Source organism: Pipra filicauda, unplaced genomic scaffold (assembly GCF_003945595.2).
Source record: "Pipra filicauda isolate LSUMZ 115617 unplaced genomic scaffold, ASM394559v2 scaffold141_size4267151_pilon, whole genome shotgun sequence".
In the NCBI taxonomy this organism is placed as follows: domain Eukaryota; kingdom Metazoa; phylum Chordata; class Aves; order Passeriformes; family Pipridae; genus Pipra; species Pipra filicauda.
The window spans coordinates 1,880,060-1,906,812 of record NW_024103896.1 but is presented as its reverse complement, the minus strand read 5'-3'; the positions used below and the strand labels follow the sequence as shown (position 1 = coordinate 1,906,812).

The following is a 26,753-nucleotide window of genomic DNA, read 5'->3' as shown; positions in this document are numbered from 1 at the left end:
AGAATGAAGATCGCCTCAAGTAACTTGAAATTACATGTGTAGTTTAGGCCTTTAAAGTGACAGCCCAGTGCTGACCAGAATCAGTGATCAGCTACCAAAATGTTTCCAAGACCTGTACCTACCTAGCACTCACCTCGGTTATCTGGTAGGTGTCAAGGAAAGGTATTTTCATATAACAGATAAATTTACATTTTGGTTCCCAATAGGACCATAAAAACAGGCCATTCCTCCAACCAATCCAGCAGGTGTCGAATCAGGACCCATAAGCCACCTATAAAGGACTGTGTCAGCATGGAAATAGCTTATATTTGGGAGAAAATTACAGGATAAACAGTGGCAGGAGACATATGGGCCAAGATTTCTGTGAGTCACTGCAAAGCAACTCTATTTCCTGTCCAATTTCAGCAACCGAACTATACACATGATATGGGCATGAGCCATCTCAAACCTATTGTCCTGCAGCCATATGGCTGTAAGTATTGGCAGGTATGCTAATATCAGATCTGTTTTTACCTTAGAAGAAAGATGGAAGAGATTTTCCTTTGAGTTTAATACATTAGCTCTTCAGGGCCACGGAACAGGAAGGAGACCACTAGTATTCCTTCACTGATAGCTCCTACAGTACCATGTGCTCCGGGGCCTGTTCATAGAGTATAAAATTCTCCCACAGACAAGCTGAGAAGTGCCAAGCTCAGAAAAAAGACTGATTTGCTGAAAGCGTATACAATGTATTATGGACTGTCAGAAAAACAAACTGGCAACTGATTCTAAAAATATAATACAACTGCTGTGTTCTACCTGAAGTTTCTGTGTTAGCAACAGGGTCACCCCTGGCTCACCAGATATTAATAGGCAGAGATGAACAGGACGAATGCCTAAAAGAGGTGTCATATTTATGCACTGATAAAGGAGTTTATTTGTGGGACAGGATGGGCTAGGATGTGCTTAGGGTTCAGTTAATCTGGGCTTATGCACAAAAAAAAGCCATTAAATAAATAAACAAATTATTTATATTGTGAAGAAATATATTGTTCATATTGTTGGACATATCTTAATCTCAGATGCAGAAATTACCTCAACAAAGCAGTTTCTGGACGCATAAATTACATCTGATCTTGGGCGGAACAAAAGTTCCCAACACCGACTCTGTGATTCCCTTTTTCTGATGCCATTTGACCCTTGGAGAGGCCTAAAAATCATTGGTGCCACTTTGGATTTTAGTGTCCCGTGGATGCTGAGATAGAAAGAGATAGTCATGCACAATCAGAAGCTTCCCTTGGGAAGGGAAGCACTTTCACCCAGCTTCCTCTGGGGGGAAACTCCAGCTGGGGGTCTCAGAGCATGCTAGCACTGGTGGTGTGCAGACCAGCATGGAGGAGAGGGAAGAGATGGTGGACCCAAAGTCAAGTACAATGCTCTACTGACTAGAGACTCCAAAAAGTGAGAGACTGAGACTTAATTCCCGCTTTAGCCTCAGAGGGTCCAAGATCAGAGTTTCCCCTTTTCAAGAAAGACCATGGATCAGGCTGAGATGAGGACACCCTATATTCCATAAGTCCATGACAGGCCACTATGCTAAAGGGACAACATTAGGAAGGAATTAAAGCTCTTATACCCCAGATTTATTATTCCTCTCAAGAAACCTGTGTTTGGTTTACTTGAGGTCATGCGAGGCACAAGTACATTCTACAAAAATGGACAAACCCAGGCCATCACAAATAGCTATAGCATATTAATTTTAAAAAACACATCCTCACAGATGTCCATTCTGGCATTGCTAAAATGTTTCACTTTGGCCTTTCTGAGCCAGAGTCATAAGGTAAAAATCTGCAAACAGATGGAGTCTTCTTGCTTGGTTATCATGTGCAGTAACATGTGCAATCTGACAAAACAGTGAAATTAATCATTCCCAAACCACTCACCAGGGATTCTCCATTTCTGGAATACAGTCACCTCTATACAGACAGGAATATCTGCCTGTTTATTCACAATTACTAGAGGAAGAATAAATCCAGGATTTCCTGCAAAAAGCCTATCAACTCACCTTGCCATGCTGAAAGATGGAGCTGACCCTTCAGCTCCAGCTGGTAACACTCTGAGTCTTCTCACTGGGGGACCTTGAGTCTATTTAGTGTTTATTTCAGTTCCTCATAAAAGTAAAAGTTTCTCATGCATTAAACAGGAATTAAACCTTCCCACTTCCCTGCAGTGCTGGTCTAGTCATTGTCTCATCTTGGATGTCTCCGGCTTTACCTCCATATTTAGGGAACTGGACTCGGCTAAGCATTAATCTCAATTCTTTCTCCTCCCATGCCAGATTTATGAAAAACTGTCTTACCTCATTGTCTGTGCCAACATCGAGCAGGACAGGGAGACACCGTTGTGGGTGAACTCCACCACAAGCTGTGTACAAAGCAAGCTTCCCGACTGGGATACCCATGCCGTAACTTCCTAGGTCTCCTAAACCAAGAATCCTCTCTCCATCTGTCACCACGATAGCCTAGGAGGATCAAAAAAGACTGTTATATGGGGTTGCCAAGGCTCTAGAAGCAAAACCAGTTCCACTGTTTTCACACTAATGCCATTTGCAAATGCATTGCATGGTGGGTATGTGCTCCTTCTACATGACATGTTAATTAGCTGTTAGTGACAGGGGGGCTGCTCATTTCTGGGGGTAGAGAAAATGTGGTTGATGGGTAGCTAGCTGCTCACAGAGTGAGAGAGCAGCAGCTCTGCTTGGCAGCACTTCAATTTGCTTGTAGCAAAGCCCAACCAGCAAGGCTTTTTGTGCATCCTCAGCTGTATAACAAGAAGCATCACAAAAGAGCTCTGGCCTTGGTTTTTTCATCTCTTTCTAGAAGAAGAAAATGTTCGTGCTTATGAACTGCATCTGTGGAAGAAACAGGCTCATGTCTTCACACAGTTGTAGAGTAGCTGCGGAGTAGCCAACATCAGATAAACAAAACAGAACTCACTGTAACTGGGTCCCTTTGCCTCTGGTCTCCCTGACTGTGAGACAGGTAGAGAAAAGCCATCAGCATGGGCAGCACCATGGACTGCAGAGGAGCTCCCAGACCATGTATTTGATATTAGGTCTTTTTTCCCCACCCAGCTGGGAGTTAACAAATGCCATTAAACTCTTTGTGCAACTAGTTTTATGCATTTCAGCAGTACTGTATGGTGCTATGTAACCAAAAGCTCTGATATATAATTTTAGGTTTTTCTTGTTATCATATAGTTTCTTTGTGACAAGAAGGGAAACAAAAGTCGGCTTAATGCTGCCCAAATTAGAAGTCTAAAGTTGGGTTGTTCAACCCACACTGTACATTGAGACCTTAGGAGGCAAATGACCACGACAATCTGACTAAACTTCCCAATTTTCAAGTTCACTACTCTATTTGTTGGTTTTGTCCCAGGGTCAGGAACTCTTTGGGGCAGTTCTGAAATCCAGTAAGTATAGGCATATATTGGAGTCCAGTCCCACTGTGGGAGAAAAGCTGTAAATACAATAATGAACTTCAGCTTTCAGCACTGTCCCAGCAGCTCAGGTAACAGAGTGCTCACATCAAATGGTTTATCAGACTGAGGGGGACTCAAGTGCACAGCTTATGTTGGATTTCAAAGGAGAAGACTGCAAAGAAGTTCTTAATTTGCTGATCTGCAAAGTTAAGGCTAAACTTAAACTTGGGACATACGCGTGTGTGCTTTAGTAAGAAATAAGAGAATTGGAGATTAGAAACTATCTCAATAGATGTACTTCCTTGGGGAGTAGGGGGGTAAATAAAGATGCATTGTTTTGCTGCTGTGATGGAGGAGCATTTTGTTGTTTAGGAATGGAATAAACCTCTTGCTGCACTTTCTGATTTCAGGGAGAATTGTCTATTTCAGTGTCCTTTCTTGTTCAACATAAACTGTACACATGTGCCATCCATTTTTGAACATTTTTCTATTTTCATTTCCTTCTGAGTCAATGTGAAGCATTAGCAATGAGAAAGTCTCTTTTGAGTGGCCTCCATCTGGTTTTGGGTGTGCACTCACTCTACCACACCCAGAGGATGCAATTGGGACTTAAAGGCAATAATGGGAATAGGAAGCAGCAAGCACATGCACTGCTACAGGTTTATCCTGAAACTATATGGAGTTAATATTTAAACTATGAAGAGAATATTTAAAAAAAATTAAGTTTTAATGAGTCAAAGTATTTCTCTGGAGCACCAATCCCCACGGTAGGATTCATTCGCTATCCTGGAAGAGACACAAACCCCTCTCATTCCTACATAAGTATATCCATAAATGGTTTCTTCTCGCTTGCTCTGCTTCTGGCACTGTGATTCTTTCGGGGCAGTCCAGATTTGACAGGAGGGGTGAAGGCAGCGCTCATTAGAGGTTGGCTAAGCTTTGCTAGGCTGAGCAGAGCACCAGCACCCTTCCAGCCCTTCCAGCCAAGAAAATGACGGCCTGTGGCCCAGATTTCTCTCTTCTGCAGTGAATACTGTTGCCATGAAACTACAATGAGCCACATGGCAAAATGTGGGCAGCATCTCCAAGTATTTCTGCACAGTCTTTAATGGAACTTAGAGGTGGTGGTGTTCAGCCTTTTCAAAAAAACTGAGTCCCTCCAGGGACTTAGGTGCAGTCCAGGTGCCTCCCTACTTAGCTCAAAATCTTGAGTGTTCCAGTGCCTACCAGTTCAGGCATGGAGAATTGTGTGCACAAAGATACAGGGAACCCCGTGGTCCATAACAGCAATACTGATAAAATTAGCTGCCTCTGTAGTCTGGCAAATCTGGAAAGTAGATAGTCTGAACCTCTTTCATGCATCACTGCCCTTCCTATGGTCTGTTCTTGATGTCAGAGAAGGCTCTTTCAACAACAGTCCCTAATCTTTCTATGCCAGTTTCCCCATCTGCAAAAAGATGTCTATTAGCCATAATGAGTTCTGCTCACAGTCCTGAGCTGGAAACAAATGGAAATACTGAGATCTTTGGACAGAGCAAGGACAAAATACCTAGTTTGCATCAGTTCTCCACAGTTCCAAAGTTATATGAATGCGATCACTTTTTCTGAAAACATGTTGAATTTCTTTCTTTTTTCCCCTTAGAAGTGGAAAATGCTTGCAAGATTTTCTCAGCTGCCAAACTTTTTTTTCTGAAAGAAGCAGATGACTGATAGGGGACCAAAGCTCTGTCAATAGCCAGGGAAATTCCCAGGCACATGTACTTTCAGACTGATAGAAGGAAGTGAGGTGACTGGCAAGACCTGCTTAAAGTGTTGACTATTTCATGCCAGGGACTTGCCCAGCCCCGAGCTCTAGTGAAAAACACTTCACAAGAATACATTTTGGGTGGGGTGTCAGTAATATTTTCAGTTGCTGGATATCAAACATGATTTGCAGAGTTGCCAGTGATGCTGCATGACTCACTGGATTTGGGAAGGAGTCCTACAAGCATTGGTTACAGAGATATCTTAAAGAGCTTTGGTACATCTGACAAGTTACAAGTTAGCCACACAATTCTTCAACACACATATCTTATTTTTTCACTAGGACCCCTATTTTGTACAAATTTATTATCATGCCCATTTTTTTTTTTGACCAAGATCCTGCTACCTTAGAAAAAGTTGTTCTTGACTGCATACACACATAACAAGAGTCTCTGAAGTCCCAACTGGACTAGAAACTGAAGCTCAACTGGAATCCAGCCTGAAAATTCTCTGAGGAAGGGAATAATTCTTTGCTTGTCCTTTTAAATAGCCAATTCTGAAAATGATGCCAAGCAGTTACATTAAAAACCTCATTTTGCATCCAACTCCCTGTAATTTCCCAGTCTGCAGAAGGCATGACACATACCTTAACGTTTTCTTCAGGCCAAGAGTTTAGCATTGTTGCAATATGGCCTTTGTCGTGGATGGTGATAAACAATCCGCTAAGAAAGAAAAAAAAGAAAGAAAGAAGAAAAATAAGTCTTGTAATAAAATTAATAACTCCAAGATAAAATAAAACAGGTGAACTTGAAAATGCAGGGAAATGAGCTGCTGAGCAAAAAACCAGGCAACTCTCTGCATTTAACCCTTGTGAAACATTGCTTTGGGAGCAAACTCTGCCTTAGTGCAGAAGGGTCTTCTAGTTAAACCAGTTCTGATGAGCACAGGGGAGGCTTCTGGTTTTGCCATATGTGTTGTTACATGTTCTTTCCTGAGGAGCTTATAGCTGGCCATTCAAACAGTGAAAGCATGATCCTTCTCACACAGTGAGAAGCTACTGCAGAGCTAGAGATTTTGGGTCTCCTCTCTAGTGAACAGAACCCCAATTGGATCACTTGTCATGGCATTTGCTTAGATGAAGCCAAACCTGCTCTTGCAACACTGTTTCTGTTTTTTTTTCATTAAGATCTGATCCTAGTTTTTGACACTGACCAAATGAAAACCACGAAAATTAGAAGTGAAACAGAAAATTAATTTGTTTGGATGTTACTTCAGTATGAAGTGTTTACATGGACAACAGCATACCTAATTGCACTAAGGGTAATCACTTCTCAATGCAGAGATCTCCAAGGTTTAACCAAAAATGCCTTCTTTTTAATAAAATTAGGGGCTGAAAAAGATCATTCTTGAAACAGGTTTTAGACTTGTGGCTTACTTTTTTGCTTCTTTGCTGTTGTTACCAAAAATAGTAACTTTAGCAGGGATTCTTCCAATACCCAGGACAGCATTATTTACATTGACTGATCTCTGCTCTGATATTTTGGGATTTTTTTTGAAGTTCCTTTTAGGCTACTTTGACTCCAAAAGAACCAACCTCCTCCAAATCTGTCTGAGGGAAAATTCCTTACACTGCTCGCAATGTTGTCTAATCAGCACAAATCAAGGGCTCTAACTTGAGGACTCCCCTTGGCAGGAGAAGGCATCCATTTTTCTTGCCTTGTTATCTACTCACAAAAACAGGAGCTGTGCCAGCAACTAGTAGCACTTGGAACAACACAAAGATGCATTTTTGCTGCTTACATCTGTCAACTATTGCTCAGCCCCAGAAAGTTCATATCTGGTCACAATTTGGGGTTCTAATGTGAAATATTAGGTAAAAGAAGCTTGAAAATAACCTCCATTGTAAGTCCATAAGAGTGATGGATAATCAAACATAATTGGGCTACTCGCCCTTGCAAGGGCTTATCTCACATGACGCTTCTAGGGGGCAGATATCTTCCCACAGTCAACTGAGGGATTCTTAATGAGAATGCCCTTTACTTCCAAAAGAAGGAAAATAAAAGTGCTGACTTCAACACTGATCAAGTCACAATCAAACAGACAGATCAGAAAGGCAAAAAAGGGAAAGTAATGGTTCATTTATTCAGCATAATTCTTTAACACTGTGCCAGTAACCAACGAACTAATCACATACACATGGCCTGTCTCAAAGGCAGTATTCACAGATGTCAATCTTCATAAAAAGGGAGTACTGTACTGCTGCCATCTACATTTAGAAAGTAGTTACAAACTAGGAATGAAAAGTATAAATTAGAAACAACATTGCAAATAATTCAAGTTGTGATATGCTTTTAAAAAGAATGGTATTGTTTTAAGTTAACTTATTACCTAAGTGTCTAGCCATCTGCCTCATATTCACATCTCTTCAGTACTGAAGGGAGTCCACCAGCTATTTAACCTTTGAAAGATATCCTGTGCTCACAGCAGAAGCTGAACCCAATTGTCCACCCACCACTGGTCCTGTGGCTCAATGGAACGGCGAGCTGTTTCATACAAAGTGGAGAGGGCAGATACCCACGGCCCCCTGACTCTGACCTTGTATGAGGAGGGCAGTGGGCTGCTCTCCAACCCCTGCTCCAGATATGCCAGGAGAGAGAGTTCAGCCTGGGCCTTCCAAAATCTGATGACTGCTCTCACTATACTCCTTAGGACTGGGACTCTCACAGCTGTCATTGGCTTGGCTTAGATAACTAGGTTGGTGACTGAAAGCCAAGCATGGGTAGACACCCCTCTCAGAATTTGCGTTCCTTCCCTTAATATTATGTATTTGATGTTAATTTCTCCTTACTTTCCTTCAGGCAAAATCAGATGGCTTAATATGGACTAACAATTAACACCCTAATGGCACTACCAGCTTTGAAAGGGAATCCTTTAGGAGCAGAAATGGTGAACCATCTGGGGAAAGTGACCTCTCGCTGACACAACCACATCAGGAAGTGGGCACGTATCTAAGCAAGCCTCTTATTTCACTAAGGCTGAATCCAAGAGCCAAGGGCCCAGTTTCAATAAAACACAAAAGTTTCCAATGCCTTTAGGCATCCAGCTGAAGCATTCCTGAACCTGGTTGAGGCTCTGTGGACTCCCATTAGGTGTTCAAGCATTCACAAGGGAATCCTAGTAGTGGTGAGCTGGAAGTCCCTTTGCAGAGTGAGTATGCAGTGACCAACTCTGACAAGCAGTTGAGCGATTTCACAGTGTTTTAAGATGCAAAGAGAAGTAGACACATGTCAGACTTCAGAGTCAGGGGTCACAGGTATGTCCTCCTTTTGTATGATCCCCAGGAGAGTGGTGCTCTCCCTCCCGACAACGACCGTTACCCACAGAGATGAGTTGGCCAACTTGTCAAAATAACATGCCTCAAATTGGCAGAGGGTTAATCTTTCCTAAAATCCCTTCTGCAAGGCAGGCAGAAGGAACAGACAAGATCCACAAACTTAACTCAGCAAAACTTAACTTTGCTGATGACTGAATAGGGAAGAGTAGCAGCCAGGTTTCTCTCAAGGATACACGGTGGTGAGGCACTGGAGCAAGTTTCCCAGAGAACCTATCGATGCCTCATCCCTGCAGGTGTTCAAAGCCAGGTTGGATGGCCTTGAGCAAGTTGGTCCTGTGGAAGGTGTCCCTGCCAATGGCAGGGGGCTTGGACTAAATGTTCCCTAACATCCTTTCCAACCCAAACGATTCTATGATTCTCTGATTATAGGAAAGGTAACAGGAGCAAAAGCTTATTTGTGCCTTTGAGAACAGCAAGGTAGAGCTCTGAATACTACAGGTTGGTCTATGTGGACCAGTAGTAAATAAGAAACATCCAAGTGGCAACAAATGAATTAACTTGATTTTTCTGCAGAAAAGATGCAGCCTAAACATTCTGAAAGAGGAATGAAACCTCAGCAACAGATTCTGCCTTTATCATCATACCTTCTTCATCTCTCTTGGGATTGCAGTTGATAAATTGCTTCAAAGAAACAAAAAGAAATGAAGCAATTTTCCTTTAGTCTCCTTGGGACTCAATAACAACAATTCAATCAAAAAAAAATGCTAAAAATATAAGTAATTTTGATCAAGTCATGTAACATGGGCATTGTGTGGAGTAGAGACACAACCTGTTTTTCCAGACCAGAAAACTCACCTGTGCCCAGGAACCTGCCATTCTACATGGGTTCAGTCATGCACGGGTTCAAAAATACAAGAAATAGAGCTTTGTAAAAATTAACTGCCCCAGCAATTTCAAGTCAGAATATAGACACTGTATCACTATTTCTGGTTAAATAGTAACCTTCAGAGAGCTGTTAGCTTTGTGGGGGTAATTAAGAGTGGGGAGTGCTTCAATCTGCATCCATTAGGGTTTCAGAGCTGCAGTCTCATATTCAGTTCATCAGCATCACAGGTTTCACTACATCTTTTAAGGTGGAAGTCAGACTAGATTTTATTGTGCCACTGAGCACGTCTGTAAGTGTCCAGGAAACTTCAAGGACAGTTACAGCTTAATTTGTCACTGGGGCAGTATTTCTGTGTGGATGTCAGGCACTCCAGTCAGGCTCCCTGAACTGGCCTGCAGGATCCATCAAACTGCAGGTCACTGCAGAATCCATCAAAGGGATTGAGTATATTCACCCAAACTATACAAGACCTTTTCTCATCCCTAAGCCAGGGACATCATCTTTTCTTTTCTGGTATTGTCCTGACTGTCTTCAGGAAGTATTTCAGGAATACTAAAGCTACACAACGTACCATGTGAGCCATGAGAAGAATTCTGCTCTGGTCCTCAGTACTGATTAGATCTTGGCCATTCTGATGGCCTTCTGAAAGTCTCATGATGAAGACAATCCCTTAACTGCAAGGCTCACTTTAGAAAGAGTCTGGAGACAAGGAAAACATGGCACATTTGATGCCCAGAGGAAGTGGTGCTAGATACTGGTGATACCTTTTTAGAATAACATTCATATTTTTTTATAAGGACATGTAGTGATAGGACAAGGGATAATGGCTTCAAACTGACAGAGTGCAGGTTTAGATTAGATATTAGAAAGAAATTCGCTACTGTGAGGTTGGTGAGGCACTGGAACAGTTTGCCCAGAGAGTCTAGGGACTCCCCATTCCTGAAAGTGTTCAAGGTTGGATGTGGCTTTGAGCAACCTGATCTAGTGAAAGGTGTCCTCACCTATGGCAGGAGGGTTGGAACTAGATGATCTTTAAGGTCCCTTCCAACTCAAACCATTCCATGATTCTTTTAGACATTTGAGAAGGAATTAGTTTTAACATCTCAGATATTAGAAACAGAATTATTCTTTAATCCTTTCATTCAATAAGCAGTTACTTTTTTAAAAAGGCTAAGTAGTGTGCACCAGATATTCCTAGTTAGCAATGCCAACCTGTGAGGTACCTCCCATTACAAAAAACAGTGGAACCAGAAGTGCTATCTCTAAAGCACTATTGTTTATTTACAGGGAATGTTCATTTCCCAAAGCACAGAGGGGAGTGAAAAACATTATGCAACTTCTTTCCTCACAGATCCAAATCTCTCCTCACTTCTCTCCTACTCAAAGTCTCCCTCCCTCTCCTAATCACTTTTCCTTGGCAATTACCAGGGCTTCTGTGGCTGTGTTTGCAACCCTCCTGGTGTGGTCTTGACTCACTTTTCTAGCCCACTGCTGCCTCTGACATGAAATCAAACAGAAATTCAATGCAAACGCAATCAATGTCTTTGCTTTATCAAGCTCCATAAAGTTTTTGGCTAATGCTATGCTCTTCTTGCAGTCTTGGCCTGTGCTGTGGATTTGGGCAGCACTCCTGTAACTTCAGTTCCCTATTTATAGTTATACAACTAATGGCCTCTTTACACTTACCATATATGAGTAAAAGTCAGAAATTATACCTACCAACTTTACATCACACTGGTCAAAAGCCATGAAAGAGAAGAAAAGATGATGGCACTGGATCACTGATATGTACAGTAGCATGAAGCAAAAGGATGAGGATGCCACTCTTTGCTTCACAAAAACTTCCCTTAATAGCTGAGATATAAAATTATCGTATATTTATATCCCTGTGGAGGAAAGAGGCACCACTAGAAGGACCTCAAAATCTCCTAAAATGACAGGAGTTGAAAAACACAGTCCTCCCAACTCAACTATTGCAGCTTCATCCTTCTTCTCCTTCCTCGGTCCTCCAAAAGGACTTTTCCCTGGAGAAAGAGATACTTCCCCAGTAAGGAGGAATGTATTTGCAGCATTATTCACTATTTACTCACACTGCAATCGTCAGGCTTGCTCAGGGATTGGTATATAGCATGATGAACACAAATAAACCTCAACTGCAAACTCCATGTGCTTTTTGCACAGCGATCAGTCCATCATTTTTTGGATCGCAGAAAAGAGGTGTCTTCTTTAATGGGCTACCAGGCTTTGCCTTACATAATTACTTGTTCCTGAGAAGAGGAACTGATGAAGGGAAGCAGATTAAAATAGTAGCTGAGGTCCCTGATTCTCTAGATACTTACACACCGCTTCTCATTCAGCCATCAAATGGTCCTTCCAAGGAATCTGGCTCCTTGTGTGTGTGCTACCATACCAGTATGGAGTGAATTGCAAGACTAGACCATGAATATGGCAACAAAAGTCAGGCTTTGTTTCATTTACATTTACTTAATTTTAATTTTCTTTGCACTTATTAACTTCTTGTCGGGTGCTATCAGGGGAACTTACTCCATAAGTGAGGAGATGATAAAAACTATTAGGTGAGTTAGCATTTAAGGAAGTGCACATATTCCCAATACTTGTATCAGACAAGCAGGCATCATGAGTCAGTGTTTTCATCTGGATAGGAATTGCTCATTCTCAGAACAAAAATGTTCAGGACAAGGGTTAAGCATCTCCACTTGCAACCTGAAGGTGAGGAAATTCTGTGCACAGAAAAGTCCTTGAGTGTTTTAACTTAATAGGGCCTGGACTTCCTTTAGAAGACACAGGAAGTCAGTGGGAAAACATGGCTTAAAAAAGCAACAAACAAAAGAGTTGAGTCAGATCTTTGCCAGCATCACAGCCTGCACCAGGCTGCTGTTGAACAGCCATAAAAAAGTTGTGAGACAGCAGTCAGAAACCTACAGTGAGATATAAGGCTGGACAGAAAACAGTTCTGACAGGTATAGCAGAAGTTGACCTTATGATCACAGACATTGCCTTATAGAATGGCATGATGCTCTTGGAAAACCGTGAGCAAGACTGCCTCAGAGTAACATTGAAATGCATATATCAAAATTATTTTAACACTCAGGAAATTAAGAAACAAGTTGGCTTGCTGCTGTGGAAGGATGCTGACTGGTGCTGCACGCCACTGTGCTCTTTGCAGTCTGGTTGGATTATGCCTCAAGCCCAGCTGACTGGTATGTATTTTGTCTGTCCAAGGCTGCAAAAGGGACACACACGAGGGAGGGATCAGCTGATGGACTCGGTTTTTATTGCACACTAACCACAGAAGATTCTCACTGCTGTGCCAGAGAACAGGCTGGAGAACCCTTCTCTGGATTACAGGTCAGCCTGTGCTAGAGTTGCAATAAAATGTGCTTACAGTAAAGCCCTACATTTGGGTTTATTTATTTACACTTTCAAAAATCATATACAAAATATACATGTTGAGCAATATGAGTCTTTAGAGACATTTCCACCAGCTGTACCCCCACTGTTGATTTTTTTTCTTCTGGTCTCTGCCAGAATAGGACAAAAAGCTTCAGAATAACAAAATAAACTTTGAAATTGCTTGGCTGTTTTAGGGAGCTTGAGATTACAAATGCCTGTGGGCTACAAGCTTTGGAGAGACAGTATGTGCTAGCATGCACTGATTTGTCTAAATAGAGTACAATTAATCATCAGATTGGACAAAATCTCTGTGGTGATTCATCAGCTATATTTTGCAGATTTGTTTATAATAAAAGCCAAGAACTTCTTGTTGTTTTAGATAATTTTCTTTGTAAATTGTAGGATGCTGAACAGTACCCTGAGGTACTGATGAAAAAATAATAGAAACCAAGCACAATCAACTATTAATGATATCTGTACAGAGATTTATAAGGCGATATATCTATAATTTAAGTACACTAAAAGATTTAATTTCAAATGATCTGCAAGGTGAATGATAGCATTACTACTATAAATTTCCTTAATGTTTTCATCATACATTTTAGGCAGGAAACCCAAAATTCAATGTGGAATCCAGAAGATGCAGGTTTCGAGGTACAATAATGAAAGATACATTATCCACACAAACCCCCCAAACCTACACAGGGAAATATCCACGATTCCAAGGGATGGCAAGCTGCTAAGCTGTAGGAAACTGCCAAAGAACAGGGAGATTTGAATGAGCACATACAAGCAATTGCACCCAAACGCAGAGAGCAGTGCACACAGGCTTCAGTGCAAGCTGTAGTCCTCCTCATGCTTTGGTATAGTCCAACCCCTGCCACAGCAGATCAGAGCCTAAAACAAAGCTTTTGGATCTATCTCCTCATTTACCAGGTACTAATTTTAATAGGTTTTTTTTTCGCCAGGAAAAGGGCGATTATAACAATAACACTTCGTTCTCTTTCTCCCGCAGGCTCATTTCAGCAAATTTATCAGAAAGGCAAAGGTCTCAAAGATGTTTTTTCTTACACCCTTTTATGAAAATTACTGTTGAGATAAAAAGATAAAGGTGTTCATGTCCCCACCACTCCGTGGAGGGGAACATAGACCTTACTCTGATAATTATTCTGACAGTTGGCCAAAACGACAGCTTGTAGTACACCCAACATGTGCTGCTTCCCACCCAGTACCAAGACCTAGCTCAGCCCTAGCAAAGCATCAGAGCTTTCCTCAGAGGCTGCAAGACTAAGCAGAAGACAGAGAAAAGGAGGAAAAAAGTGACTGTAGAGGGAACCAAGTGAAAAAAAGGAGTGGTTATGGTGCAGGATCAAAAAGGTACAGACAGGAAATCAGAGGGGACAGCAAGCAGAGCACTGAAAGCTGTGCTCGCTGTTCCCTAAGGAATAGGTGAGGGAAGGGGAGAAGCACAAGCTGGTATGGGTGGCTATGATGCAGCACAGGTGGATATGCAAAAGGGGTGAAGGAGATGTGGAAGGGAACAGAAGCTGTCATAAATATGAAGTGCTAGGGGACAGTGGACAGAAACCAGGAGGAATCCTGGATTTATTGGTTCTGCTAGTCAGCAAACAACCTAAAGAATAAATAGTCCTTTCTTCCTCGCAAGGGCAGAGTTGATACAGAAAGACCAGCTCAGTAAGCACTGTTATTGGTCATTATGCAGCAATCTCAAAATACAGAGGGTTGTAATCAGGTCCCCAATGGATCTCTGCTATCCACATTCTAGCATTAAGGAAGGAGGTAAACAGACCCATGTTGCTCTTGGCTTGTCATGAGCTGCTTGTCCCTACTGTATTCTCAGGACTGCATTCTCTGGTTGAACCAGAGAACTGTCACGTCATAGCATAATTTAGGCGTTAAATTCTCCCTGTATTTTAAAACTTAACAAACTGAATTTTTCCAGTGTTCTTTTCAGCAGTGGTGTTTTGATACTCATGTTTAGGAGGGCCTCTGAGAGGGTCTATTTATGTAAGTACTGAGCTGCTGGAGCCAAGGGCTGGGTAAGAGCCCAAGCAGGTTTGCAGCATGGAGTCCGACTCTGGCTTACCCTCAGCACCCAGACCTCCCTTCTAGCTGATGTGCAGGAGGGAGAGGGAGAAACCAGACTGTCTTCTGTTACCCACACATAAATTTACAGATGCAGATGGGTAAAGATCAGGCTTCAAGGTGAGACATAAGTTCCCATCATCCAGGGATTCCACCAATGAGCAAGTGTGGGCATTTCCCAAATTCAGCATCCTTTGCTGCATTTAAGCTCATCATGCTCAAGGGGCTTGAAGCCCTTTGTTCAAAAACACTTTGTTAAGTGTACGAAAATCTGACTGAGCCTTGATTTTCCTCCGCCTTTTTCGAGGTTCAGCCCTAAACCTGTCTGTGTGTTAAATCCTGTCAGTATCTCAGTAATCAAGAGTTACAAAGAGAAACAAGCTGAGATGGGCAATTAGTGCTGTTGCTCAGTTGATATTGAAAAAGGAGCCCTTATCTGTTTTCACTGCTAAGCGCATAATGTATTGTGTTTGACTTGATAGTACAGAGGTTAAGGTGGGATCAAAAATCCCCGCAAAATTAAATCTGATTATATTTCCTTCCTGCACTGTGTAAATTCTTCCAAGATCCACACCTTCATTTTTAAAAAGTGCACTGCAGGGATCTCCAAGAATGAACACACAGGTAGGACAAAGTTTGACAAAGAAAAGAAAGATTATTTTGACAATACCAGAGCAATCAGCTTTCAGATAAATTAAATATAACTTGGCACACTCTTAGCAAACTCACCTAATAAAAAAAATATAACTTTTGCCATAAATTGCAGTAAATACAGAAAATATGATCAGCTTTTAAAGGAAGTCTTCTACAATCATGTTATAGAATCATAGGATCACAGAACGGTTTGGGCTGGAGGGACCTTAAACATCATCTAGACCAAACCCCCTCATTGTGGGAAAGGACACCTTCCACTACACCAGGCTTCTCAAGAGTCCCATCCAACCTGATCTTGAACATTCACAGGGATGGGGCATCCACAACTTCTCAAGGTAACTGTGCCAGTGGCTCACCATTCTCACAGTCAGAAGCTTCTTACATCTAATCTAAACCTACCCTCTTTCATTTCGAAAGCATCGCTCCTTATCCTGTCACTCCGTGACCCTGTAGAAAGTTCCCCTCCTGCTCTCTTGTAGACCCCTTTAAGTTACTGGAAGATGCTATAAGGTCTCCCTGGATCCTCCACTTCTCCAGGCTGAACAACTCTCAGCCTGTCTTCATAGGAGAGGTGCTCCATCCATCTGAGCATCTTCATGGCCTCCTCCGGACTCTATCCAACATCTTTATGATGGGACGCTCAGAGCTGGGTGCAGCACTCTACGTGAGGTCTCACCAGATCAGAGAGGCAGAAACACCTCCCTCAATCTGCTGGCCATGCTGCTTTTGACGCAGCCCAGGATATGGCTGACTTTCTGGGCTGCGAGTGCACATATAATGGTTCTACCAACCCCCTCAAGTCCTTTTTGCCAGGGCTGCTCTCAATCCACCCTTTGCCCAGCCTGTTTTGGTGCTTGGGATTGCCCTGTCCCAGTGCAGGACTTTGCACTTGACCTTGTTGAACTTCCCAAGGCTCATGTGGGCCCACCTCTGTACTGACGTGTGTGGCTTGACTTGTCAAAATGTTCGAACAATGTGCTTGAACACAGAGTTCTCCAGAAACAACACCCAAACACAGCAAAACCTAAGGAATATGAGAATTACAGTGCTAAAGCACAGAAACCCTCACTTGATATAGACCTGTTGGGGAAGAATGCGGAAAATGCAAAGCAGCTCTTAAAGCAGCCCATCTCCTCTCTTCAGAAACAGATGCCCTGAGCATAAGGGTGCAAGCTTGCTAGCTCTGACACATGAGCTGCATCTCAGTCACTTTGCAGTGGCATATAAAAGTCAATATAAATTATATAATATAAATGTATAATTTATTAATATAAATGATACATGAACTAAACTGTTAAAAAGAGGATTACTCCTCATAAAAAATGTCTCTAAGTCACGAAGCACAGTCCACAGATATTCCACAGCCCAATGGATACTGCTGTTCAAGGTTTTCATGATAGTCAGCATCATTTCCCCTCCAATTTACATCCTGGTATTCATATTCTAAATAATTCTCTTCCCTCCTCCCTGTCTTTGGCATTTTTTGTTTGAGGTGGGGTTGTTTCTTGTGGCAGCAGCATAGATTTATGCCAGATCAACGGAAAACACATCCTCTTGTATTTCCTTCACCAGGTCAATCTCTTTCGTTTGGCCACTCCACCTTTTCCTTTGAGCTTCTCCTGGTAAATCAAAGAATTTCAACAGACTTAAATCTAAATAACCTCTGACAGCAGCAGAAAGCCTGACCTTCATAAATTAACATGAGATTTGCTGTTAACTTCTGAAATTTTACCTCATGCCCATGGAAATTTCTTGTGGTTGTTAGAGTTCCTGCACACATATTTTTCTTAGTATAAGAAGGAAGAGAGAGAAGACTGGAGATTCAGAATAAGAAGCACTAACTGTTTTTCTAACTAAAAAAATGGATTAGAGTCCTTTTTCACTTCCATTGTGATGTAATAACTGTGGTAGGGCCTCCCAACATCAACAGTGTCCATCCCATTCCCCAGCCTCCATGAAACCTCAGACCAGGACTGATACACCAGCTGTTCTCTCTGTATGCCCAGAAGCCAGTCTGTCCTCCTCTCCTCATTTTGAGAAACACTTCACCAAAGAGGAAACAGAGATAGAACAAGGATGAGGGTACAGCATGTTGAAAAGACATGCCTGGAAAAAGTGGGGTGAGCACAGGGGGAACCTCTGAACTCTCAGCTCTCAGAAGAAGTTCCACACAAGCTGAGCCATTTTCAGCAGCCCTGGTCTCCCTCTGCACTAAATGCTTTCTCTTCACCTACTTCAACCATGGTCTTCCCCGCCTCTTTCAATAATCTTGTCTCATACTAAGGACTGTCTCGCACCTATACCTTCTGCCAACCTCTTCAGGGCTTCTTGACTGCACACGGCCTCCATGAGACTTTCCACAGACATCGCCTCCCCTTCAGTCTGCTACAAGACCAGTCTGTTTGTGGCAGTTACCTAAACACACTGTTAAACACATTCATCTTCTCATACACTGATTTCAGCTGCCTCTGGAAGAAGGTTGAACCAGGCTGGTGGCAAGAAGAGAAATTGTGACAACCAGTGAAACCCCCTAAAGGGGTTTCAAAAGAACTTTTCAGGACAATAATCCAAACCCCAGTCTTCTCACTCACTTCTGGTCTCCATTGTTTTATAGAAGAGGGAGTGCAGATAATTCTGTGGTTAGGGACAACTCTGTGGGATTTACATCTTTGTTCTAGTTCCATTTTGTTTGGGCTTAAAGTGTCTAGAAATGTCAGGAACTTTTCCTCCTGCTGCTCAGACTGCACAACACCATTATAAAAAGCCACTCAGAAGAGCCAGACCTGCTGACAAGACAATTCTGTAGATTGACTGATGTTTCATTTGCTCATTTTTCATCAGAGACACAGATCATTATTCTGTCAGACTTAATTTTCACACCATCTGCATCCTGTTAACTTTCATTCTCCAGGTTCAGCTTAATCCCAACATGTTTGGCATTGTTCTGCAAGCAGTCCTCAAGGATATTTATGTTTCTAGAAAAAAAGAGTGAACTTAGGCAAGTTTCTTCTGTCCTCATAACTTCCCTCCAATGGTGATACACCAACCTCTTCCACTCCTGCTATCAAGGGATGCCAAAAGCTTTTGAGGAGCAGTTGACAGCTTTATACTTTCAAATACCAGTATGTTCATGAATTAACCAGTGTCTCAAGAGACTATGATCTTATGCCACTGTAATAAACTATCCCTCCCTATCACAGAAGAAATAAACCCCTGATTCTACGCCCTCAGATAAGTTTCCACTCTGCTTTCTCTTTGTGAAAAAGTATAGTCTCTTTCAAAGACATTCACAATTAAAAGAGATCCTCAGGCCTAAAACATACCTTTTAAATAGCATTGCACATGTTCAGTCCTGTGCTGCATAAGGGCCCCCATGATATTAATTACATACATTTACATTGAAAAAAAGAAGCAAAAAAAAGGAAAAAAAAGATCAAAATATTACCATGAACTTTTCTTTGTAGAGGCCTTTATATTCTTACTCTAAAGCAAAAGGGACTCTCAGCCACGGTCTGAAAGCTTGGGTGGCAGAAGTATTTCCTAAGGAAAGAGTGACTCTATCTGTTAACGGGATTGAAGAACAAAGACTTCTCCTTCCTTCCCTCATTAAGTCTCAGAATGTTGCAAGCCCAGCTCTGTTATATTTCATTCTTCCCTTCTACCAAATTTCTGATGGGGCCTGGGCTTTGAAAAGTAAAAAAACACTTCCCAGGCCTGTGTTCCTTAGTACCTAGGTAGTACTTAGTTCTTTAGTACCTGTCCTTTGCTTGAAGCTAGTTGTGTTATCACTGCTGCTGCACATAAGCAAACCTGCCATCCATGTGCCTTGAGCAGCTTGCTCCTGCTTTAGCACATCCCTTTCATCATGTCAGCACAACTCCTGTTGCAGGTGGCAGTGAACTGGCTATTTGGATTACTGCTAGTCTGGCCCAAAAAGGGCTTGGATCTACCCAGATTTATCCTTGAACCAGATCACTGCATGGACATCTCTGGAGGCGGTGGGAGGGGTGGTGGGAGGGAAGAGTGAAGGGATGCCAGGGATGGATTGCAGGAGACAGACTGAAAAGTCGCTCATGTGCAGCCATAGGACCTGAAGCTGTACAACTCTGCAAGAAATCTCTCTTAAGTCTGGATCACCCTTGATCATCATATCTTGTAAAAGACATATTGTTCAATACATGAAACAAGTCTTGTCACCTTGGAACACTATTCCCAGTCATATCATTTGGCCTTGACAATGTGCGTACATCTGAGTCCCCTCACAATCATTCCAGAACTTGTGATGCCAAACAGAGCAACTGATTTTTGTAACAAAACTGCAACCACAAGAGCCTGAAAGACAAACTGAGGAGGAGCATAACCTGACAAGCCCTTAAGAAGTGAGCATATCTGCTTACCCTAGACCTATACTCCTCCTGCTGCTGGCCACTGCTGCAGAAAGGATTCGTGCCTAGGAAGACTTCTCTTTAGACATGGTTACTCTGCTCTTGTGCTTACTTAAAGTGTTTTGATCACAGGAGACAGATTTTGACAGGGTCCTTAATCGTAACTGTGACAGAGGTGCTATTGCTTGGTACTTCAACCTGTACTTACAAATTACACAATAATTTATATTTTTTATTTCAAAAATTCAAAATACAAAATGAAACTGTACTTTAGCCTGAAGGTTGTAATGTTTATTGCGTGGCTTTGAATAACACATACTGTTAACTCATTATGGAACTGCCTGGAAAACAAGATAGGAAAAATGTATTCAACACAGACACCTTCCAGCAAAAATCAGAGCTCTTAGACAACAGTGTCTTAATGTAATTTTTATTAATTTTATGGTTCTACCTCTATTTCAGTCATTCTAAATCCTTGAGGCTTCATCACATAGGAGAAAGTCTGAGGCCAAAGGAAAAAAAATCTTGCCTGAAGAATTTAAAGCAACTAGTGAAGAGAAAAGCAGTAGGAGTTTGGGAAAGGCAGAGGCAGGAACCAGGGGCATCAGGAGCTCTGCCTGGCCCACCAGAAGTGGAGGCACTGTGGGCATCACAGATAAGCATGAGAAGTGCTGGATATTTGTGTTTTTTTCCTAGTAGCTCTTTTCTACTGGTAAATAGAGAAAGACTGTGCTTTTAGACTGCTGGCTGGAGAGCTTTTTGAAAGCAAAGAACATCAGGTGTCTGATTCCATTTGGAGCAGACAAATCTGCTGGTAGGAAGGATGCTGGAGTCCTGACTCCAGCAGAAGTAGAACTCTGGAGACCAGCCCCATAAAAGTGCAGGTAACAGATCTACCCTTAAGGGTTTGTAGGTAAAGACTAAGAAAAGAAAAAGAGGCATCGACTCCTGCAATTACAACAGCACTATCTGGCAAAAAAAATCCGCAGCCATGCAAACACTGATAAATGTATTCTGATGAGAGAAGCCCTGCTGGACATCATCAGACTGGTTCAGGATGCTGTTATACAAGAGCTGCTTTGTAAGCAAGTTATTTGCACTTTAATCTCTCCAGGCTCAACCTTTAAATATAAAGCCAAGCAGTAATGGGGCTGAGAAAGATCTCAACACGGGGAAGAAGCTAATTGTGTCCACAGGTCACTAATTGCTGCTACTGTGGCTGCAGACAGGCTGCATCATATTCTGCAGACTTCCCTCTGCACCATAAGCTGTGCTATATGGGCACATCCATCCATGTTGGAGTATATGTAGGCTTTTAAAACTGAGATATATCATCTCTCCTCCCTGATTAACAGCATTAATTGTGACAGTTTGGATGAAAAGGTAATTGCTACAGCAAACATTCAAATCAGCTCTCTGCTGCCCAAAGAGTTGGGCTGGGAGTTGCAGCACTCCAGAGGACAAAAGACATTGATTCCATGGAGAGAATGACCCTAACACAACAGGACAGAGTTCACAGCAGGACATGTAGTGAGGAGAAATGCTAAGCACAATTCTAGAGTGGCACATATCTGGTGGGGTAATTGTCTCAAAGAACAGATTTGCAGGGAGATGACAAAATGAATTACTGTGACCAGACCACTGATAATGCCAAAAAAGGCAAGGGCATGCTGGGACGTGTTAGCAGAACTAAACTCACTGCTCTGACCTCTTCAACACTGCCAGTCCTCTGTGGCAAAGTGGTGCTCACTCTTCTGCAGTGTATTTCAGAAGAAATGTAGCCAAACAGGACGCTCCAGAGTGAAAACACCAGGACAGTGCAGCACAAACTACAGGCAAGAAAACCACCAGGCTCAACATGATCCCATTCTTCTATTGTGAAAATGCCACTGTCAAGAGGGTGATGTTGGCAAAGAACATTTAGGTTATATACAAGGGGAAAAACACTTTCAATTTATATGAGAGCTAAGTACTGGAATGGGCTGCATAGGGCAGCTTTATTGCAGATTTAAAATAAAACATAATCAGTTAACGAACAGGATTAAATGATAAGGCTTCCTGCGATGGCTGAGCAAAACTGAATGGCTTGGACATTCTCTCCAGTTCCAGGTGCTATGTTCTTCCTAAAACACCAGTGAAACATACTGACACATGAGTGTCATTTTGTTTTAAAAACCTTCCAATACAAATAAAATTAGGTTAGAAGAATCAGCTTTTCAGACTGCCAGTGCACCTTAGGATAGCATGGGAAGAGCTAAAACTTCAGACTTAGATCCTAACTCCTGAGTTCCCCAAATCTGGAGGTCCCAGTCATTCTAGCGGAAAGTGTTGGCATCCTACCTTGAACTATGTATCTTGCAGGCAAACTCATAATGTATGGAATAGGCTTCAGGAGAGGAAAATATATACTCCATGACAGTAAGAGTCAGATTAGGAAAAAAAAGCACATATTAATGCTTCCCATTTTAATCTCATCACTTTACATGATATAACAGCTCTTTTTGCAATAAAAACATTCTTCTGCTAAAACAATCTCGGTGAAAACCAAATCTAAAGCTAGGCTGAAATTCGCTCTACATCTTCAGGGAAACAAACTCCCCTCCACAGGAAATCCAGTGTACTAAAGGCATGGCCATTTGCCCTTTCCTGCAGAAGCCATGGGCTGGAAACAGCCCCAGCTCAAATTCAGCAGCAAAACTGTCAGACTAAGAGAACAGATGTTCTCACCATACTGCTAAAATACTGTGGATTTAAAACATGAGGAAGATGTGAGTTACAGGAAGGGAAATTCTCCAACAGCAACAGCTGCAGAAAGAGTTCAGTATATGGAAAGACATCCCTGCTTTCCTGAAGATAACAATTAATGGAAAATAAAAGAAGCAAAGCTCCCAAATATTGTTTCAACCTATTGCAAGGCAAAGGCAGCCTGGAGACAAAGACACGGTGGCTGTACAGCAGCAATTGCTGCATGAATATTGATTAGCTGAGAACCAGCAGTGTGCTCCTCCCTGCCTGACAGTGCTTACAGCTCAACACCTGGAGACACAGTCTGGGCTCTCTGATCTCTGCTACCTTTCACTCACGCCCAGAAGTAGTAAGTGTCCCCCCCTACAAAGAGTAATTCCTTCTCTGGTTTCCTTATATCCACTGAGGAGGAAAAGGAGATATGGTCAAGGCTTGACTAGATAAACTACACCACAGCCCAGCAGATCCAGAAACTGCATATGAGGGCACAGAATGCAATTACCTGGGATAGACACAAGCCAAAAAGCAATCCTGAGGAGCAGCTCATGTGAAGGAATACAGTGGCTTTACTAGAAATTCTGATGACAAGCAGGAAGCAAGCATGTTTGCCAAGAACTATCCATAATACGTTACTCATTATCTGTCTGCAGAGTCCTTACATCTTCGAGGTCTGCCTCACGGTCCCCTGGCGACGTTGAGTGAGTTAGTAGAACTTGCCTACCTACATCACTATTCTCACCAACAACACTATTCTCAGCTGACACTGCAGTCAAACCTCATGCTTGTAAAGTGCTTTGAAAATGGTATAAGCTAAATAAAATGTTTATCTGCCAATTGGTACATTTCAAGGACAAAAAAATAAAAAGTAGCAAAGAAAACTGAACCTTAGCATTGAATTTCCAGGCTAGGACTAAAATGTATTTCAGAATGCTAATGAGGGCTTTATCTAAGCATTAATCACTAAAAAGAATTATGCAGAATAGGGTCTTCCAATGTGGTATAGAGTGTTTAATGTTGCATGAATTTACACAGTAAGCGTTCTGAGCAGAGAGGAAGGCACTGATGCAGAGCATCATCTCCTATAAAAATGATTCTTGCAAGGTGGTTTGTGGAAGTGCATACAAAAGTTCAAAATCAGCACAATGTATCCAAACCCCACCAATTACTCAAACGGCAGCAGTGCAGAAGGCACTCAGTGCTCCTGAGACAGCAGATGGAAATGGGTGCAGCCACAAGTTCAGCGACCTGTTTGGAGCTAAAGCTGCACAGACTGTACAGCACTGTTTGAGAACAAAACCACTCTGTTTATAGGAAGAAGGCAGAGCTATTCTCTACTCCCCAGCTCATCATCAAATGTACACACACAGTGTTGCTTGCTGGTTCATCTTTTGATGAGAGATTGAGTTTTAGATGTTTTGAGCCACCCACGTAAAGAAATACTCACATAAAATTAAAAAAAGGGGCAAGCATAGTCTCTTCACTCACCGAGGTCTCCTGAAAGCCAAACCATACTGCTGACATGCCAGCCCAACCGTTGGGGTGTAAACAATGGGCATGAATCTCTCGATATCAGAGGTCAGCACTCGGTAAAAAAGCTTCTCATTCCTGTCTTGCAAGGCCATAAGAACAATATACCTTAAAAGTAAAATAAAATAGTTATATATCAGTATTTATGGTTTTTAACAGTTTCACAAAAAGCAGTTGTTGGCTCACTCAGTATATACTCAGTTCTTCCAAGTCATGACACTCCTTGGTGCTAGATCATGAGCAGATACCTGGAGAAAAATGTCCCAGATGGCCTGGTCAGCTCCAACCATCCTCACTGACAGCTCACAAAGACTCAGTAGGGCTGGAAGTCAGACCTATGCATAACCTCAGAATTTTAGAATTTCCATCAAAAGGTCAACAATATAAAACTTGCAAGATCAACACAGGAATTTGTGATGCAGAAAAGCCAATGCAATTGCTCTACAGGCTAAGAGTCCTGTTGCCTCAGTCCCCAGATCAATGACAGCTGAGGGAGTTGGAGATGCAAACCCTACTGTCCATCACAGCAGGAATCAAAGAGCATCTTCTATCGATAACCTGGATGAACAATACTGGATGCAATGGAAACTCAGGAACAGAAAGATTAGTCAATATATATATCATTGCTTCCATTTTTTTAATTTTTTTCCTACCCATTGACAGGTTTTTTCTGTTCTTTCATCCAGTATTTTAGTTGAGTGTATTGATGAGTGTACAGATAGGTAAATGCAGCACATATGTTCACTCTGCCTCCAGTGATCTGGAACAGGAACTGCTTTTTTGTTGTGTACTTGTGCCCAAAGTATACCAGAGCTCTCCAGTAATGTAGTGGTAGAAAAAAGTAGTATCAGTGGACCTGCTGGAGCAGGTCCAGAGGAGGGTCACGAAGATGACCAAAGGGTTGGAGACCACCTCTCCTATGAAGACAGGCTGAGAGAGCTGGGAGTTTTTCAGCCTGGAAAGGAAAGGCTCTGAGGAGACCATTTAGCAGCCTTCCAGTACTTAAAGAGGGCCTAAAGAAAAGGTGGAGAGGGACTTTCTTATCAGGGCCTGTAGTGATAGGACAAGGGGTAACGGCTTCAAACAGAAAAAGGGTAGGTTTAGATTAGATATTAGGAAGAAATTCTTGATTGTGAGTGTGGTAAGGCACTTGCACAGGCTGCCCAGAGAAGCTGTGGATTCCCTGTCTCTGGAAATGTTCAAGGCCAGGTTGGATGGGGCTTTGAACAACCTTGTCTAGTGGAAGATGACCTTGCCCATGGCAGGGGGGTTGGAACGAGATGATCTTTAAGGTCCCTTCAGACTCAAACCATTCTGTGATTCTGCTTTGGGACTGGGATGGCATGTAACTGAGATGAAGGTGGACTAGACAGAATACACATTCCTGCTGCCGGAGAGTATGGACAGTTGGAAAAAAGTGACTCTGAAGGAAATGTGTGCCTTGAAGCAGGATCCTCAAGTCTTCCTTTACGCTTTAAGGAATTGAAAAGTAAAGGTGGAGGGAGGAGGAAATAAGACGTTTTTGACATACTTGTCTAGATCATTTGATTTATTTTCAAAGTTTTTCATCACACGGAGGACTTGGACATCTTGGCTCAGGAAACAAGGAGGAATGAGGCCATGAATTCCCAGCTGCAGCCTTTCTTCAAGTGTAAAAGCCATTCCCTGAGAAGAAAAAAGAAAGGCACATTCAAATGGCATGATATGCACTATCAGATAGGATATCCAAGAAGAAAGCAAGCAACAGCATGCAGTCCCTGAGGGTCTGGAGGCAGTCTTGTCTTGCAGGGACTGTGGGGCTCAGACTATCCAGACCCTATAGATTCTGGATTAGCAGTCCCAACACCAGTAGAGCTTTGATGACTCACATTCTTTTGCCATTTGAATTTGGTTTGTCTCTATAGTGTATACAACTTAATAGTATATATATTCTTATGGTTTCTTTTGTTTTACGCTCTTCTTATATTACTTCAGTAGGTCACACCTACTAGTTTCCTTGGTCTCCCTGGAAGTCCAGCAATCATACTTCTTCAGAAATCACATAATATGTTTAGAATCATAGAATTATTTAGGTTGGAAAAGACCTTTAAGATCATCAAGTCCAACTGTTAACCCAGAACTGCCAATTCCACCACTAAACTATGTCCATAAGCATCACATCTACACATCTTTTAAATACCTCCAGGTATGGTGACTCTACCACTTTCCTGAGCAGCCTGTTCCAATGCTTGACAACACTTTCCATGAAGAAATTTACCTAATATCCAATATAAACCTCTCTTGATGCAACTTGAGGCCGTTTCCTGTCATCCCGTCTATCTATCACTTGTCAACTTAGAGACTGACTCTCATCTTGCTACAACCTCCTTTCAGGTAGTTGTTGAGAGTGAGAAAGTCCTCCCTGAGTCTCTTTTTCTCCAGGTTAAACAACCCCAGCTCCCTCAGCCACTCCTCATCAGACTTGTGTTCCAGACCCTTCACCAGCTCCATTGCCCTTCTC

General features: G+C 42.2%; 1 protein-coding gene across 2 annotated transcripts in view; it reads right to left on the bottom strand.

Annotated features, from left to right (window-relative positions):
• The window catches only part of ME3 (malic enzyme 3), a 119,462-nt gene that overhangs the window by 28,585 nt on the left and 64,124 nt on the right, over positions 1-26,753 (bottom strand). For both annotated transcript variants that reach the window (XM_039378603.1, XM_039378602.1), the window contains exons 2-5: positions 25,785-25,918; positions 24,212-24,361; positions 5,849-5,924; positions 2,339-2,500 (exon numbers count right to left, since the gene is read on the bottom strand). In XM_039378603.1, coding sequence (XP_039234537.1) covers positions 2,339-2,500; positions 5,849-5,924; positions 24,212-24,361; positions 25,785-25,915 — 519 coding nt within the window. In that variant the 5' untranslated portion in view covers positions 25,916-25,918. The remainder of the gene's footprint in view (positions 1-2,338; positions 2,501-5,848; positions 5,925-24,211; positions 24,362-25,784; positions 25,919-26,753) is intronic.